Consider the following 1,906-nt stretch of genomic DNA (forward strand, 5'->3'; position numbering starts at 1 on the left):
ATCGGGACTGGGTGAGTTCCAGGTGCGCACGTCGGGGCATCAGTCTGTCCAGGTGAGCCTGGGTCTCAGCGCAAGCTCAGCGCAGGTCCCTTTCCAGCGCCCAGGGCGCACCGGCCGGCCAGGGGGCCCCCGCGGGGGCGCCGGGACGCGAAAAGAGGAGAGCAAGTTACTGAGCTGGAGGCTCGGGGAAAAAAAGTCCCCAAAACAGCCTTCTTCCCCCGGCGCGCTTGGCCCGGAGCCCGGAGGCAGAGCGGGCAGCTGGGGCCAGATGTGGACAAGTTGGCGCCGAGCCCGAGCGCAGCAAGAGCGGGCGGCCGGGGCATGCGCGCCCTCCGCCCAGCCCGGGGGGAGGGTGGGAAGAAAGAAAGGAATCCGGGCGCCGACGGCCAAAGGGGGGCTCCCGGGCGGGCGGGCGGCCGGGGCAGCGGGGGCGGAGAGGCGCGAGGGGAAGGGCGAGGGCGGGCGGGGTGGAGCGAGGGAGCGGCCGCGCCGAGGCCCGGGGAGGCGGGAGGGGCGGCGGCGGGCAGGAAGGGTGGGGAGCCGGCGGGAGGAAGCGAGGGGCGCCCGGAGGGGAGCGAGCAGAGGCCGGGCCGTGCCGCCCCGCCAGGCGCCGTCATTCCGCTGCTCGGGGCGCCGCCACCGCCGCCGCCGCGCCCGGGGGCCATGGTCCCGCCGCCGCCGCGCCAGCCGCCGCCCCCGGCGCGCTCGGGCCGCGGCGCCGTGAGCCTGCAGCGCGCCTTCCTGCGCGGCCCGCTGGGCGTGCTGCGGCTGCTGCAGCTGCTGGCCGGCGCCGCCTTCTGGGTCACCATCGCCACCAGCAGGTACCAGGGCCCCGTGCACTTCGCGCTCTTCGTGTCCGTCTTCTTCTGGCTGCTCACCCTGGGCCTCTACTTCCTCACGCTGCTGGGCAAGCACGAGCTGGTGCCCGTGCTGGGCTCGCGCTGGCTCGTGGTCAACGTGGCGCACGACCTGCTGGCGGCCGCGCTCTACGGCGCCGCCACGGCTATCATGATCGACCAGACGCACCAGCACAGCTACTGCAACATCAAGGATTACCAGCTGGCCTGCGCCTACCGCGCCTTCCTGGCGGCCGCCGTGTGCGGCGGCCTCTGCCTGGGCCTCTACCTGCTGTCGGCCTTCTACGGCTGCTGCCGCCGCTGCCAGGGGGAGCAGGAGGTGGTGTGAGGCCGCCGCGCCGCGGGGCCGGGGAAGCGGGGGACGCCCCCCGCCCCGGAGCGCCCGCCGCGCCCCGGCCCTGCCCGCGCGCCCCGCGCCCGCCCGTCGCGGCCTCTGTGCGCACGCAGTCCCGAGCTGCCGCCGATTCTCCCCCCCGACGGCGCCGCCGCCGCCGCCCCGAGTCTGGATCGCCGCCCGGGACGCGCCGTCTCCAGGGACTGGGGCCCGGCCACAGGCGAGGAGGAGGGGGCTGGACGCGCGCGCTCGCCGCTGGACCGCCCTGAGGCCAAGCCGAGAACTGTTCCCTTCCCTGCTGAGAGCGAGACGTGGACAGGCGCCGCCGCGCACATCCGGGGGAGGCTCCCAAATTGGAACCAGGCGAACGACTGCGCCGCCGCCCCCCTCCCTCCTGGCCAGCTCCCGGGGGCCCCCGCCAGCAGCCCCGGGTACCGCCGGGGTGGGGCAGGAGCGGTGCTTCGACGGCTCCGCGTGGGGCGTGTCCGCAGAGACGCGCGCGCGGATGGGAGGGCCCCGGGGGATGTTCCCTGGCACCCGCCGAATCTCTCCCTTCTCTCCTCAGCTACCGTCTGTGAGGGAACTGGCCCAGACGCACAGTCGCTGCTGCCTTGACCTCCCCTCCTAGTCTTGCGCTCACAGGCTTCTGCCCCTCCCTACTTCCCAACATCTTTTTTTTTTTTTTCTGTTCGTTGGTTTGGGAGCCACACCCAGC

At 74.3% G+C, this 1,906-nt stretch overlaps 1 protein-coding gene across 1 annotated transcript; it reads left to right on the forward strand.

Moving 5' to 3' along the window:
* Positions 1–523: 523 nt before the first annotated feature.
* Positions 524–1,204, forward strand: MARVELD1 (MARVEL domain containing 1). The gene has a single exon (XM_056120939.1). It carries the CDS (start codon positions 664–666, stop codon positions 1,183–1,185), a length of 522 nt encoding a protein of 173 aa, XP_055976914.1. The 5' UTR covers positions 524–663; the 3' UTR covers positions 1,186–1,204.
* Positions 1,205–1,906: the final 702 nt, after the last annotated feature.

The sequence above is a fragment of the Sorex fumeus genome, unplaced genomic scaffold, assembly GCF_029834395.1.
Source record: "Sorex fumeus unplaced genomic scaffold, SorFum_2.1 ptg000043l, whole genome shotgun sequence".
Classification (NCBI taxonomy): domain Eukaryota; kingdom Metazoa; phylum Chordata; class Mammalia; order Eulipotyphla; family Soricidae; genus Sorex; species Sorex fumeus.

Excerpts from the sequence above, each read along its gene's own strand:
- MARVELD1 (XM_056120939.1), top strand. The coding sequence starts at position 664 with ATGGTCCCGCCGCCGCCGCGCCAGCCGCCGCCCCCGGCGCGCTCGGGC.